Raw genomic sequence first — 14979 nt, 5'->3', positions numbered from 1 at the left:
AAAATGATTACATGACCCCAGGAGGGGAGACCGAAGAGTGACCCTGCCACCCCGGGGGGGGGGGGGGGGGGGCGCAAAGCTGAAGCCCAAGGGCTTCTGCCCCGGGGGGGCAAGGGGGGGGAGGAAGGGCATGTAAACTTAGCCCTGGGTGGTAGGGCTCGTTCTTCAGCCCTGGGGCCCAGGGCCAACACCAGCCTTGGCAACCTCATTAAAAGGGGGTTGTAACCCACTTTGAGGTCCTGACCCGCAGTTTGAGAACCCCTGCACCTAGTGTGAACAAGTCTGTATTCCCTCCCCCATGTTCCACACATACACAGTCAAACCGGGAACTTATGCGCCGCCACTCTAGCCCTCAGAAGCAGTGGGAGGGCAGAGGAGAGCCAAGGAGACTGAAGTGAACCTAGGGTGGTCTGAGGGGGTAGGAGTGTCAGGAGATTGTGAAGCAGACTCCTCTACTGTGCTCCTGTTTCTCATTAGCTCTCCCTGTCCCCTTCTGAATTCCAACCTATGCCCGTGCCCCAACCATTCAGCTCCTTGTGCTGTACCCTCACCCTTCACCCTCCCATAACCTGTCCCCCATTCTCTGCCCCTCCCTGTTCTTTCTAGCAGGATACCAACTGTAGTCAGCCAGCCGATTCCTCCCCACCACCCAGATACCCCATGCTAAGCTTGGAGACCTGCAATTCTTTTGCCACAGCAGCACCCTGATGGCAAAGATTAGATCCTTTGAGGGCGGAGGGGATTTCCTGCAGCCCTGCCTGATGTGGGACATTCCAGCAGAGATGGAGGAAGAGGCATGTGTATATTGAAGAGGGGAGGGGAAGTGAGAGACACACAACACGTGGCTGCCATGTAAAATGTCCCTTTTACATCTAATAGAATTTCACACCTATATCTCCAGTTACCGTAATGCAACTTTCTAGTCACTGTGACAGCTTGCAGTCCATATTAGAATTACGCCTTGTTCCACAGGGTGACATTATAGACACAGTAATCATTCTAACAACATATTACAGTTTTTACTGAGGCAAAAATCTCATTGAAAGGAGTATAGCCTGAACAAAACTTCAGGATCAGGCCCCATATATATCTTTCATTTTGTTTCCAATCAAGAAGAGAGACTTCTCAATGCAAGGCTGGCATTCTAGAGTGAGAGGTAGCATGGACTGGTGCCTAAGGTACTGGACTAAAATGCAGGGTGACATTCTGGCCTCATTCACTGGAGTCAGGATTTTATCCTGGGATTCTACTTCCTGCTCCACTACGGACTTCCTACGTGACCTTGGGCAAGTCACTTCACCTGCCTGTGCTTCTTTCCCCTCTTATCCCATAGGTGTCTCGTCTATTTACATTGTAAGCTCTTCAGGCCAGAGAACATTTCTGACTATGAGTCTGTACAGTGCCTAGCATAATGGAGCCCCCATCTCCATTGGGGTCTCTAGGCACTACTGCAATACAAATAAAGCGTTGATTTTTGTTAAAGCTATCTGCATTCATAAGAGATAAAGCAGTTACCACTTGAAATATAAGCTAAGTTTATTGATACAGGAGTAAAATTCACTGTGCTTTACAATACAGCATGAGTGGCCTTTTGTCCAGGGACATAGATATCAGTACTCTATCCAGTAGAGTGTTTAGATGCTCCTTTACACATCTCTCTTTAGACTTAAGTCAAATCCTATCTTATACGTACCCACCAATAAATAACAAAGCAGCATTGATCTGAAACAGCATGTTAGAAATCATTTTTTATTAAGCACCAGCTTAACATAATTTGCGTACAGTACTCAAATGGCTTTCTGTTCCATCTTCCCCCGCAGACTGACAGCTTTTCCTCATAAGCACTTATTCTTCCTTGGTATAAAATGTATATGAAACAAAGGCAAAATATTTTATACATCTTGCTGCAAAATGCTTAACATTGTGACTGTATCTCATTGCCTCTTCATTGCCCAGGTCCTGACAGACTCTTATTCATGAACTGCCTCTTCACGAAGCAGGTCCACCACTAAGGGAAAGAAATACAGTGGGATCAGAAGATATACTGTAACAATTTCCAGGTAAGAAGTTTGAGGCAAAACAAAATAGGATTTAAAACCAACTCAGATGTAATGGACCTGATCCTGCATTAGTTGCACATCCAATTTTCTCCACTGGCTTCGACTGGAGTTTTAGGCGTGCAAGGAAGGCAGGATTAGACCCAAAGTGTGGATTAAGTCAACCCATTGTAGTATAGGGTTGCAGTACCAGACTCATAGTTAAGGCTGAGGTGATCATTTCGATCTAAGCCTTTACTTTCCATTGCTTATAAAAAAAGCAGATTAAGAGTCTCATTCTTAATCTCAGTCCAACTTTTTTTACAAAAAATTTAAGAAGTCATTTCAGTCACTTCTGAATTAAGTGAACATAAAAAAAAAACCCACACAAGATTTACTTTAAAAATGTATTCTCTTGCACTTGACTCAAAAGCAGATGAAGTCAAGACTGTGGATATGGCATGTGGCTGAGTCCTCAGTGACTTGTAGGCAATAATTCTGAAAAATAAATTGGCTTGATAATTGTAAAGTTACTCTTGCTTATGTGCAAATGTCTGACTAGCCAGTCAGGAACTGATGGATCAATTAGCTATTTTTGCTACTCATATCTGTAGCGAAGGGCTTTCCCACATAGGAGTGATCACATCAGACCCAACTTGAATGATGCTGAGTATCCTGAACGCCTGCTGAATTCAATGCAAGGAATTGAGGGTTCTCAGCTCCCAGGAGGTGCTCACCACTTCACAGATTGGACCAACAAGTGTTACAGCCCTGCTCTTTAACAGGATGCCTCTACCTGTGCAGCCTAAATTGGCATTTGCTGCCATATCACATTACAAATGTTTGTCTTAATCGCTTTTCACTATTCCACTAGCCCCTTAAGTCTCAGGATTCTTGCTTGACAGGTTCTCCCCCCATCTCTCCCTGCTGTTTTTCCTTTTCCCCCCTTGTTGCTCCACTGCATTCCCTGCCACAGACAAGCATTCCATAACTATCCTTTCAACTCCTTGGTCTACACCTGACACACCTTTTAAATAGCAACCCAAGCCAAGTTTGACATGATTTTTTACTTTATTTCTGGGGTTAACATTTTGAAGAAGGAGCGTGCCTCAAGCGTCCACCAGTCATAAAAGAAAGACAGCCTGTAATTGGGATAAATAACCACCCAGTCATTGAGAACGGCATCTTACCTTGCTAGGCTTGTCACTTTGGGGATCGAACACCTTTTCACAAAGCCTAAGACCTGTTTCTTGTCTCAGCTGTTGCAAGTAGGCCCTCATCACCTCTAAAACAGAGCATATACCAATACAGATTGAAATACACAGGGTTAGAACCAGGTCAGATTCTATCCCGCCAACTGCCTCACTGTGTGACCTTAGGCAAATCACTTAGGGTGGGATCCACAAGGGTACTTAGGTGTTGCAACACTGAGCGCTGCGATGCCTAACTTTCAGGTGCCTAGAAAACCACAGGAACAACACTGCAATCCAAAAAGCCCACATTAGGCGCCGAGGCTCCTATACAATGAATGGTCAGAGAAAGGAGTCTTAACAAATGTGATCCACAACAGCCACCATGCTAGGCAGGGAGCCATCTAAGCTAGCCAATTGAAGATACCAACCTGAAAGGTGTGTGCTAAACCCTGCCTCTCTCTCAGGTGCCTAAGTCTGGGATGCAGGGTAGTACGTAGGTCTGCTAGCGATCCACGAACTAGCGGAAGATAGGCACTTGGTCACCTACGCTGCATGGAGTACCCAAAACAAGACAACCAGGCGGGCGGCAGAAATTTCCCCTATAACTTTTAGCCTAGTGGTTAGAACGCTCATCTGAAAGGTGTTCAAATTCCTTCTCTCCTCAGAAAGAGGAGAGACTTCAACCACATCCTGGGTGAGTACCCTATCCACTAGGCCAAAGGTTATAAGGGAGGTCTTCCTTCTCTTCCCCCAACCTCAGCTATTTTGTGTGAACTCGCGTGGGGGGCCTGATCCGGTAGTGGTGCTCACAGGCTGCCTACCAGATGGGACCCCCATATCAGACACAGGCAGCCAAACGCCTATCTTTCCCAGTTGGTGAATCGCTCTGGGGCTGTGGCGTCCGGATGCCTATCATGAGGCAGTAGTGCGTATGGCTGGAGAAAAAGAAAAAAAAAAAACACTTAGGGCAGGTCTACACTTAAAACGCTGGAGTGGCACAGCTGTACCGCTTCAGTGAAGATGCTACTACACCGACGGAAGAGCTTCTCCCGACTGCGTAGGAGGTAGTAGCTATGTTGATGGGAGGTGGTGAACATAGCGCTTTCTACACCTGGGGTTAGGTCTATATACAACTGTTGCTCAGGGGTGTGGATTTTTCACACCCCTGAGCAACATAGTTATACGGTCGTAAGTTGATCGAGCAGACGTAGCCTTAGGTGCTGAGTTTAGGGATCTACAAGGCTCAGTGGCAGCCGGAACTCATATCGGTATTCTAGGAAAACATCTGTCTTCAAAAGTCAACACAATAGTATTACTGCACTTGCTTTTCTGTTGTTCCATTACAATTTTAATTGAAGGTCAGGTATGAGATCTCTGTAAGTGTTTCCTTAGCTATAATCTGAACGCTACCAATTATTGCTCTTCTGCTTTGCTTAGCTGTGTTAGAATCAAAATGCATAGAAAGGAGCATTGTGGATTTCCACATTTATAGTCACTCAGTGACTGCAAGAGTAAATTTGCTCAATTTACAAGTGAAAAAAGTAACTCAACCAGGGATCTTTTTGGTTCATGCATTAGCAGTAAAGATTTTACAGGTTATGTCCAGCCTGCAATTACACCTCTGCATGTCTATGGTCTTCTGTGGGATTGCCCAAGCATAAGAGTGACAAGGTGGGTGAAGTAATATCTTTTATTGGACCAACTTCTGTTGGTGAGAGAGACAAGCTTCCAAGATTACCCAGACCTGAAGAAGAGCTCTCCAAGTTTGAAAGCTTGTCTCTCTCACTAAAAGATATTACCTCACCTATCTTGTTGCTCTAATATCCTAGGACCAACATGGCTACAACAACATTGCATACAAGCATAAGAGCAGAACTTGGCCCTATAAATGGAACTAAGCTAGCTATTCAGTTGACAGAGCTAGAATAGGGTCCAGCTCCCTCCCTCTTAGCTCTGTTGGCTCTACAGGGCTAGTAGAAGTGAAAAATAAGCACAGCCTATTTTTGTTCCTAAAGTCAGCAGATTTGAATCCAAGTACACACAGGAGGCAGAACCATCAATTAAGAAGGTGCTGTTTTACATAGTCATTTTTCTGGCTTTAGCCACAGAATTAATGCAGGCTGTGAACTGCAGGCCAAAGCATGGCTTTAAGCGACACATGGCTACTTTTATTCTTACCATCCTCCTGTTTGTTGCCAGGTTTGGCATAGAGGGCATTGAGTGGAAAGCCAGGCTCTCCGGGGATTGGGAAGTTAGTGATTCCTAACGTGTACATTTCCTTCTCTCCTTGGCCTTTCGAATTGCACTGGAAGAACCAAACAAGAGAGATCATTCACAAAACAAAAACAAAACACACACACACACACAAGCTGGTGCAGTTGAAATGTTATATTGATACATATCAGGGCTTCCCTGAGGAGAAAGTACTGAAGAGTCCTTATGTATCTATCTAATTAAATGAGAAAGGTCTTTATAGAGTACAGAGCCCCTGTACACTTGCTTCTACATAAGAGGCTTTCTGGAATATCTGTGGCTCTGGCAGTTGGGATTGATGGTTGGTCTAATACCTGTACAACCCCTACTCCTGGGGGAATTCTGTGGCACTGCGCATGTGGCACTACCCTGTGCCAGGCACAGCTGCTAGTCCCGACTGGGCTGGGGAGGACAGGACTTCCTCTTCCCCTGCTTGGCATCCAGGACCGGGGTCAGACCCACCCCCAGATTTCTCCCCAGGCTGCAGGAAGCTCTGCAAATGCCCCACCCATCGCTCCTCAGCTACAGGGGGTGGGATCACTGTACGGGGAGCTGCTTCCCCATCTGCCCAACCCCCGAGCATCCAGACCCCCCTGCTGAGCCTCAGACACCCAGAAACCCACCCCACCCTGCCAAACCCCACTCCCCCTGCACCTGGACCACCCCGACAAGCCATCCGCACCCAGATCCCCACTCCACCGAGCCCCAACCAGCTGCACCTGGATCCCCACCCCACTGAGCCCCACTCCCCCAACATCTGGACCCCCCCACTGAACCCCACACACCCGGACCCCCCTGCCGAGTTCTATCCCCCATACACCCTGCCCCACTGAGCCCCAACCACCTTCACCTGGACCCCCCTGCAGAGTCCCATTACTGTTGCACCCAGAACATTCCCAACAAGCCCCTATGCATCCTGATCACCTCCTGCACCCAGACTGCCCCACACAGAACCCTCTCAACCCACACATGAATGCCCCCACACTAGGCCCCTCCACACTTGGATCCTGCTGGGATGAGCCAGCCTGCCCACACTTGGTGCACCTGGCATGGAGAGGCAGGGCCCTGGGGTGTTTTTGGGGCAGGCTCGGTCCTAGCGCTGTGTCAGGGTTGGGTGCAGCCTCACTACTGAGCCATGTCCCGGGGCTGGGGGAGCTGCAGAGAGATCTCCCACTTCTGTGCAGCCAGTGGCCTGTGCTCCCCAATGCCATGCTGGAGCCTCCACATTTCTTTGACAAATAAATGTTTGCAAAATGTTAAAATATTGTGTGCAGAATTTTTAAGAATGCCCTCAGGAGTAAACCCCTAGTGTGGACAGTTATACTGGGATAAAGGTGCCTTATAGCATATAGCTTATTTCCCTTCCTGTACAGGACCAGCTATACTGGAGTAAGCACCTTTATACCAGTATACCTGGGTCCACACTTGGGGGTTTGAACCCCTTTAGTTGTAGTGGTATAGTTAAAACAGTACAACTTTTGTGCATAGACAAGCCTTAAAATGTAATAAAGTGACCAAATTCTTCTTCAGACATGAATGCACAACCCCCACCAGCTTCAATGGTATTGTGCACAGATATAATCAAAGGCCAAATGGGACACGCAGTAGGAAGAGAAAGTTAAAGAGCCGAGAGATTTAGGGAAGGGAAAGATTACGGTGAACTTGAATTGGGTACTTTCAGATTTGAGGAGTGGGTGGGGAGCAGATGATGGAAAAGCTGGTAGAGGCTGATGACTAACAGTGATATTTGGATAGGTGGGGAGGGACAGAAAGAGGCAAGAAGCAGAGAGGCTAGAAAGATGAAGATTATACAGTACTTCATGCTGCCTTTCATCCTGGCTACAACCCCCCCGGAAAAAGGGGGCAAGGAAATAATTAAAAAAAAATAAAAGAAAGGTTTACAGTGGAAATGCTGACAGGAGATAAAACCTTGGCAGTGCTGGCAGGACCTGCTCTAAACATACTGTCCATGTGAGAATATTACAGACCCAAGAATTATCAACATTACTGGGGGACAGAGAGCCAGGGAACAATAAGAGGAGCACAGCACTGGGTGTCAGGAATTCCTGCCACTCACTCACTATGGCCTTGGGCACATCACTTACCCCTTTTTACAGAGAGGTAAAAAACTTACCCGCATCAAAAATAGGGTGTGAGGGCCCATGTTGTACAGTGCTTTGAAGCATTACGTTCTAAACAACAGCATTTTTGCCTATCTGGGTTTCCACACTGCCTTGGCAAATCAGCAGAACTGGCACATTTTTGTTGCCATTTATTGTATTTTCTTCCTTCAGCTTAAATTCAACTCCATTTTATTACCTTTTGCAGCTTTTTTAAGCATTCGGAAATGTAGAGAGTTATGTAGATCAAGGTTCTGTCAGCCTCATTCTGCAAAATAAAAGGAAGCAGAAGCCACAGCCATTTGTCAGCAGCTATAAAAACAATCACATGTTCAGCCTATGGCCTCTCATAAAAGAGACACATTGACAGAACAGGAGACACATTTACCTTACTTCAAAATAGTTTTAACTAGAAAAAAACGGTTTACTGCATTATATATACTACATACAAAATATACAAATTCTCAGAAACTTTACGCTTATTGCAGTGAAGTAGTTCTAACATTTCAACAGGGTACCACACTCCAATAACTATTCTGTGCACAGGGTTTTCATATCTTAAAACATCATTTCTTACCTTAATTTCATAATTCTTGAAGAAGACATTTGCTTTGAAGTAGTAGATGGCTTCATCTATAATATCTGTGTCCTTTGCTAGCAAGAAAGGTAGGAAACGGGAAAATTAGACAGCACTTAAAGATAACATCACTCGCCATTAAAGATGGAAACAGATGAGCAATATTTGCTGAGACCTACAGCAAATAATACCACTATCTTTCATTTCACTCATTTGCAAAAACAATCATTCTTACAAAAAACAAAGCCGCAGTGGTTTCTTGCCACTTCCCAGCAAAGATTTAATAGGAAAGTAAGTGCTGTGGTAATATCCCATATGACCATGGCCTCATGCACACAGCAGCATGTACTACAGGACACTTACTGTAAGATGAAGTCTCAATGAATTCAAGGTATACACTTGTCAAAATAAATTTTACGATCAAGCAGCTTTGATATTTTTAAAATCCTAATTGCTTACTCCATTATGGGCAATAATCCAGTAATTCTCAATAGGTCTCCCGACATTAGTGGGAAATAATGAGGGGGTCTGTTGTCATTAAAATGCCCTTTGAGACCAGTTCTGGAAAAATAAACTCCTCTGAAATACAACAGAAAATTAAAAAAAAAAAAAAAAAAAAAAAAAAAAGTCACTTTCCTCTTTAAAAATTTACAGAGCAAATGATCTCATAACATTATATTCAGCAGGCTCTGGGTTTCCTTAACAGAGCTGTAGAATCATCTGAATCAAGATGTTTTCCCATTTCAAATTCAAATGTTGTAATGCTGCAAAGTGGACATGAGACATTGTGAAAGACTTCACAGGAGGGAAAATATTGAAGCAGTATCCAATTATTATAACAGGCTCTAGGTAGTGCCCCACCACCATTTAAAAACCTACTGAAACCCACAACCCACAGTTCTGAATCTTGATAGCTGCATGATGCAGCAGGAACTAGCCTGAAAATAGTGAATTTAGGCTTAATTAAACACCAAAACCAAGAGAATTATGGAATGTATTTAAAACTACAACAGGGTCTCCTTAGTGCTTATAAGCTTATGCACTCTGAAGGCATTAAAGAGAAAACAAATCAAATGTGTTCACCATTGAAGATACACCAGGAAGATACCACATTATTATTTATTATGGTAGCGCACCCGGAAGCCTCAGTCAAGATCAGGGCAAATGTTTGATCACATCACACTGTTCACTCTGCTTACGTGTTACACCCCTTTCCCCTGCCCTTCATCTGTCCTGTCTGTTTAGACTGCAAGCTCTTGGGACTGTGGATTCGGTATTTGTGTCTAGCACTATGGCACCCTGATCTTGGCTGGTCCCTAGACACTACTGTAATAAGGCTCCATTCCACTAGACGCTGTGTAAACGCATATGAAAATATGGTCCCTGAAGACCCCAATCCCACCATTGGGTCTGTGCAGGCAGACCTTTGCACCTATTGGGAGGCCAATTAAAATCAATGGAGCTCCACATGCATGCATGTGGATACAATTACAGGACTGCTGTCTTTGAGTGTAAGTGACATATGAAGACCCAAGATGATAAAATGCTTAACAGAAGCAAGGGCTAGAGCCAGAATACTATTTGGAGCTGAATAAAGCAACTCCCAGAGGCAGAAGGAGGGGAAAACAAGATGGAGTGAAAAAGGAAAAAAACAAAAACAAAAAAAACACAATTCAGAAGCAATAAAGCTACAAATAATTTTGTACAAGAGTTACAGAAAGGGGAGAATTTCACAAGACAGTATTGAGTAGAGTTTGGAATCAGCTTAACGGTGTTTTAAACAGCAATTGAGAGGGACATCATAAAAATTAGATCAAAGGATTCCTTTTCACTCAGGGGGCTTGGATGGGGAAGGGTAAATGTCTCAGATAAATGGCACAGCACAAGGAAAAAGCAAACCCCAATGCAACAGCATCAACAGCCACCTGAGAGCCATTTTCCTCCATCACCAGGAAGTACCCCCATTTCTAATCTGTCCCTTCCTCACTCTGAGAACTGGACACACAAAAACTATTCAAAAGCCTCAGTTATATAATGTTTATACAACAGTTCTCTAACCATCTCCAGATCACCAATGTGAAACATCCATCAAAGAGATGCCTAGTGCAGCATTTAAGATTGGCTTTGAATGGACTGCAAAATAAATAAATAAATAAACAAACAAACACAAATATGGAAAGAATGCTTTTAAAGAGTGTTGGGAACCTACTTTCCCTTGGAGCTGGTCCTTTGAATTGACTTCTAATGGGTAACAAAGCCATGTTCCCAATTAACTTGGTATCAGAGTCCATTAAAGTGGAGTGATAAGCCTGTAACAAAGAGGAAGGCTGATTGTAAGCGATAAAAAGAAAACAAGCATTTTTCTCCCCTGAAAGAATAAAGTTACACAAACTTCCCACACGTCTCCTCCAAACGATGGATGCACAGTTTATCCAGTTAATAATGATCCAGCAACCATACCTTGTGTAAGTCCATTGCTATTTTCTCACCTAGCTAATTAGGCCTAAGTAACATTCTGTGGGAAAAAACTCCTACCATGGAACTGCCATAGGCATAGTCTCACCAGTGACAATAATGGTGAATGCTATAATGTAGACCAGGTCCGTGGGTGTGTTTCATCACCATGTTGTCTAACTCAGAGCAGGTCTCAAAGACTTGGTGGTAAAAATGCTCATATCCTTCTCCATTTCCACTCCCAGTGAAGCTTTAACAGTGGACACTTTCCAAAAAAAATGTCAGTGCACGCACCTTAAGAGTCATATTCTACTTTGGTGCGTAAGCTTTTTCTTGACAATTGCAATACGAGCCAATGCTGTATAAAGGAGGGTTATTCCAAAATATACATGCACTTAGAATACATGGTTAAGATACTCTAAAGCCCCAGTGTCGGTGGGGGTTTTTTTTTTGTTTCTTTGTTGTGGTTTTTTAAAATATTTTAATATAAAAATAATTTTCACCTATAATTCCCCTAGCTTATCAAACAAGGAAATATTCTTAATTTTCAAAGAGTTTTAGTGACTGGAAAGGCTCACCTGGTCCCTAGGTTTTGTAGTGGACTTGGGGGGGGGGGGCTTGAGTGAGGGCAATCATCATATATTTCTACTGTATTTCAGTATGAAGCTAAGTGATGCAGGACAACAGTGCCTTTCAGCCTTAGGAACGCTGTGTAAAGAAAGTTACACAAGCTAAACTGGGATGAAGTTGCAATGTAAAGGCCCCAATCATGCTACTGGCTCTCTGAGCACAGAAGACCCCTTCATCTGCACAGAGCCCCACTTAAATCAACAAAGGTCTGCCCACCCAATCTAATTGTAAAACAGGGGTAGGCAACCTATGGTACGCGTGCCAAAGGCAGCACGCAAGCTGATTTTCAGTGGCACTCACACTTCCCGGGTCCTGGCTACCGGTCGGGGGGGGCTCTGCATTTTAATTTTAATTTAAATGAAGCTTCTTAAACATTTAAAAAACCTTATTTACTTTACATACAACAATAGTTTCGTTATATATTATAGACTCATAGAAAGAGACCTTCTAAAAACGTTAAAATGTATGACTCGCACGCGAAACCTTAAATCAGAGTGAATACATGAAGACTTGGCACACCACTGCTGAAAAGCTGCCAACCCCTGGTGTAAAATCACAGCCAAGTGATTTGGCATCCACAAGCCTATATGAAGCAAAATCCTTTGCAGGAGACATTGACCATTATTAGTGCTGTGGGGTTTTCACTGTTGCTGACTATTGCCATAAAAGGAAGTTCCCCTTTTTTTCAGTAGAAGTGACACTTCCCACAGCAGCAGCTAGTTTCACTCAGCTTCTTCCTATTTCTAAACAGGGAAAGAAACCCAGATATGTTGTTACATTTAATAACCTACCCGATTCCTTTAAACCCCACTGCTGGGCTGCAGATTGTGAAGGGAGAAGATGTAAAGAGGCCCAATTTATCACCCCGGGGCCTAGCATCCCCATAGCACTTTCCTGCTCTTCCCTGGTTAACAGCAACCCAGAGCCACTGCCTGTTCTCACAGGGCAGCAGAATGCAACACAAGCAAACACCAGAAGTCGGTGCATTGTAGAACTGCACGCGGCTCTTTCCCTTACCGGCATTTTTGGTGGCAACAGTTCAGTTTCACAGGAGACAGAGCAGGAAGCTGCTTGCGCCAGCAATGCAGGGCTTGCAAAAGAGCCAGCCCTTCCTGTCCCACCCAAGGCTGCTGCAAGCAGGAAGTGATTGTGCAGAGGGCAAGAGCTGGCCAGCAGGGGGAGTCAGAGCACCAAGAAGACACCTGCAGCTGAGCCTTTGAGGGTAGAGACAGTGTGTGTGCCTACACACACCTAGGAGAGGATGCTTTTAACTGAGACCAATTTTGCCCTGGAGTCACCATCAGAATTTTGTCACACACACATTTCCATCTGCTGGCCTGGCAAGTCAAAATTAGTCTATAAAAATCATCTTGAGTTCACAGTGGCTCAGCTCCTGGAAGGGGCTCTGGCAAGATTTTCACTTTCTAAATGCAATAGACCAAATTCTTCCCTGCTGTAACATCACTGAAATTAACAGGCTTCAGATCCCTGATCTCTGCTTTTGCCGCTCCAGATGGATTTGTTATTGCCAGAGGCCTGCACGCCTGGGTGTGAACTGAGCCCACAACCTTGTAGAGAGAGAGATTCAAAGGGGGCAGTTTTACCAGTGCAAAGCACAACTCTCCTTGTCTCCACTAAGGTTTGCACTGTGCAGCTAAGTTGGTTGCTGGCTGCTGATTGCTGAATTCAAAGTATAGACAAGGTCTGTGGCCCCAGTCCTGCATCAGCTGCACATAGAAACAAAAAGTCCCCCCCAAAATCATGAGATTGACTCAAAATCATTATTTTTTTTTAAATAACATTTAGTGCTTTTGTTTTCCTTCTGGGTTTTGAGCTCAGAAGGTTCAGCTTTTCTCCACAATCATGATGAATAGAAACTTACTTTAAAAAAATGAAAGTTGGGATTTTTATAATCACTTGACTCCAGGAGCTGGGGTTTTAAGAAAAACACCAAGTATCGTGAGACTCATGTTAAAATCATGAGAGCTGGCACCACTCTGGACACAAAGGCCCACTTGTGAGAATCCCAGTGCCTAGATCCCTGCCTGAATGTTTAATTTTTTTCTAATAGAAACCCAGAGGGGAAAGATGCATCAAGGGCACTTTCTCTTTTACTTAGTACGAGAACAAATATGTTCTTTTAAGACATTATTCACTTAAAACCAATGCAGAAATGGCACATCTTCAGGGTATTGTTCGAGACCAGGTTTTGTAGAAACCATTTCAATTTTCTACCAATGTTTTGTTTCCCTGCTTTTATTTGTTCCTGTTTGGACCACTCTGTGCAATCCTTAACCAGCCACCAACCACTACCTAGATGTTTTTTCTTTTTTAAGTTAATTCTCCCCTCTCCCTGCAATGATGCCACCCCCACAGAAGACTTGAGGGGGGTGCACTCTCCCAGACACACAGGATTTGCTCCTCAGATTCACCCGACCATTACCAGATTTGTCCCCCTTTGGGCTCTCCCTGCAAGCCTGCCCTTGCTATCACCAGCTTAGACAGATTCCTTGTTTGAAAGCAGAGGGCAGATCAGCAACCAGATACATTTATGGCTTTATTTTACCAAACTGAGAACAACCCCACAGATTGAGAGTAAATTATACCTGCTGATGTAAAAAACAAAACAAAACAAAAAAAACTAGAAACTATGCTCAGCTGGTACTATACACTCAGGCTTTATGTAGTTCAAATAATCACACACCTCACAGCTGCTCAGCCGTAAGTGTGGAACCCATTTCTTTTATTTAGCTTTTCCATAATGAGGTATTCTCACACACAAACACCTATAAACTAATCAAGATACTTCTACAGATTGGGAAGGGAGACATTGTTTTCTCTCTATTTAAATAAATGAGTGATGCTCTGATATTATGGTGATAGGGACCATTATCAGTGCCATAGAATATCAGAGTTGGAAGGGACCTTAGCAAGTCATCTAATCTAACCCCCTGCTCAAAGCAGAACCAATCCCCAGACCCCTAAATGGTCCCCTCAAGGATTGAACTCACAAGGCTGGGTTTAGTAGGCCAATGCTCAAAACACTAAGCTATCTCTCCAATATTAGGCATTTAATGAATGCAAAGCTCTATTAGAAAGTATTTGTACTTAATTGATTCAAGCTTCCAGGGCAACATACATCTTTTAGTGGGTTAGAAATTCTGTGCATCAACATGTTGAGCATTCGCCTGCTAAACCCAGGGTTGTGAGCTCAATCTTTGAGGGGGCCATTTAGGGATCTGGGGCAAAATCAGTACTTGGTCCTGCTAGTGAAGGCAGGGGTCTGGACTGGACTCAATGACCTTCCAGTTCCATGAGATAGGTATATCTCCATATATATATTTTTATTATTATAGTAAAGTGCTGTATTTCTCATCATGGAAAATATAGTGATTTAACACTTGTATCAAACTGAGTGCATCCATGACATGATCACTAGGTTCAAGAGTAGGGATTTTAAATTCTATTGCAATCCTTTGAAAAGTCAAATTAAAAATACAGTCTTCAGACAAAATATTTTTGTTGCTCCAGCTTTTAGTATGATACAGATGAGTCTGGCATTTATTAAAAAAATAAATCTACTTCATGCCTCATCAAAAGTCTCTGCAAGCAATCTAGTTTCTTAAGATTAAAGGAAAGGGAGTTTATGGGGACTTTGTCAGGTGTTTACATGTGATCAGCAGAAAAATCTAAGCGGAAACACAGATGAATATAAA

The 14979-nt window shown here is 43.8% G+C and overlaps 1 protein-coding gene across 1 annotated transcript; it reads right to left on the bottom strand.

Moving 5' to 3' along the window:
* Positions 1-1717: 1717 nt before the first annotated feature.
* Positions 1718-12376, bottom strand: ARPC3 (actin related protein 2/3 complex subunit 3). Its single transcript, XM_065417706.1, has 7 exons — positions 12281-12376; positions 10389-10488; positions 8180-8256; positions 7802-7870; positions 5408-5534; positions 3227-3321; positions 1718-2008 (listed from the first exon to the last, which is right to left on the bottom strand). Exons 1-7 carry the CDS (start codon positions 12284-12286, stop codon positions 1946-1948), a joined length of 537 nt encoding a protein of 178 aa, XP_065273778.1. The 5' UTR covers positions 12287-12376; the 3' UTR covers positions 1718-1945.
* Positions 12377-14979: the final 2603 nt, after the last annotated feature.

The sequence above is a fragment of the Emys orbicularis genome, chromosome 16 (assembly GCF_028017835.1).
Source record: "Emys orbicularis isolate rEmyOrb1 chromosome 16, rEmyOrb1.hap1, whole genome shotgun sequence".
Lineage (NCBI taxonomy): Eukaryota > Metazoa > Chordata > Testudines > Emydidae > Emys > Emys orbicularis.
Note: the sequence above shows the minus strand (reverse complement) of the source record. Positions and strands in the feature narration are given on the sequence as shown.